Source organism: Mandrillus leucophaeus, unplaced genomic scaffold (genome assembly GCF_000951045.1).
Source record: "Mandrillus leucophaeus isolate KB7577 unplaced genomic scaffold, Mleu.le_1.0 Scaffold1, whole genome shotgun sequence".
NCBI classification, from domain to species: Eukaryota; Metazoa; Chordata; class Mammalia; order Primates; family Cercopithecidae; genus Mandrillus; species Mandrillus leucophaeus.
The window spans coordinates 9,041,557-9,042,764 of NW_012098097.1; the positions used below are offsets into that span (position 1 = coordinate 9,041,557).

General features: G+C 60.1%; 1 protein-coding gene across 1 annotated transcript in view; it reads right to left on the reverse strand.

Annotated features, from left to right (window-relative positions):
* TRIM65 (tripartite motif containing 65) overlaps window positions 1–880 on the reverse strand; it is a 5,389-nt gene extending 4,509 nt beyond the window's left edge. Inside the window, exon 1 of the mRNA XM_011965741.1 lies at window positions 868–880. Within this exon, the coding sequence (XP_011821131.1) occupies window positions 868–880 (13 nt within the window). The remainder of the gene's footprint in view (window positions 1–867) is intronic.
* Window positions 881–1,208: the final 328 nt, after the last annotated feature.

A 1,208-nucleotide genomic window follows, 5' to 3' on the forward strand; every position in this document is an offset into this window, starting at 1 on the left:
CGTGGCGGGGGCAGCGCGCGGCAGGGCCGGGGTCCCAGGTGCCACAGACCCGTCCCCTGGTTTGTCCCACTGGTGACTGTGACCTCTATACGTCCAAGGCCAAACTCTGCCCCCCACCTATGTCTCTCAGCACACAGACCCCAGCCACCTGCGTGCTCAAGACAGAAACCCAGGTGTCTCCCTTGCTGCCCTCTCTGCTGTCCCCTATGTCCCCTCTGGCCTGCTTTCGCCTCCGCAAGGCACTGCTCCCCCTCAGCGTTTCTCATCTCCTCCTCCATCCTGATCTCCTTTCCCTGCCCTCCAAATGGTTCCTTGCCTCCCTGCACTCCTGCCCTGGGCTCCTACCCTATTCAGGTCTTGCGTCCTGCCCCCTTCAGCCCCCAGCCAGGTGATCAGTCTCCACGAAGCCCAAATCTGATCAGTGCCACCCTGCTTCCAAGCCTACAATGGCTCCCATGACCCTAGAGTAAGAGACAGGCTCCCCCAGGACCCTGCCCGATCTGGTGCCTGCTGACCCCCGGGCCTGGCCCACAGATCTCAGTGGCACAAATCTGCCACTAGCCACCCCGCGTGCCCAGTTCTTTCCCATCCCAGAGAGGGAAGCAGGCTGATTCCTCTGCCTAGAATGCTCTTCCCCAGGTCTTCCTCCTCCCGGCTGGTGCTTCCTCAGCCCTCACATGCCAGCCTGAAGGCGGCCTCCCCTTCCTCCTCCTGGCCTGTTTAGCAGGGTCACCCCGACACCTCCATCACGTGCTACGTACTTTCCTCACTGCATTTTGCAAGAATACATTCAGGCCTTACTGGAACACTGACTTCTTAAGTGGATTCTAAGTCTCTTAAGGGCAGGGAGCTCGTCTATCCATTTACCAACAGCCCCCATACCCCCTCACCCCTCCACCCCCACCCCGCACAGCGAATTAAAGCAGACACACGACTGTTCTCTAGCGCCTGGGCACGGAGCAGGGAGCTGCTGCCTCATGCCCAGGCTTTTTTCATCCGGAAGGCATCCAGTAGCTCCTGAGACCCACCCTGCGGCACTGGCCGGGCTGCACATCCCAGTCCGATGCACAGATGCGAGATATTTTTTTTTCATTTTGAGACGGAGTCTCGCTCTGTCGCCCAGACTGGAGTGCAGTGGCACGATCTCGGCTCACTGCAAGCTCCGCCTCCCGGGTTCACGCCATTCTCCTGCCTCAGCCTCCCGAGTA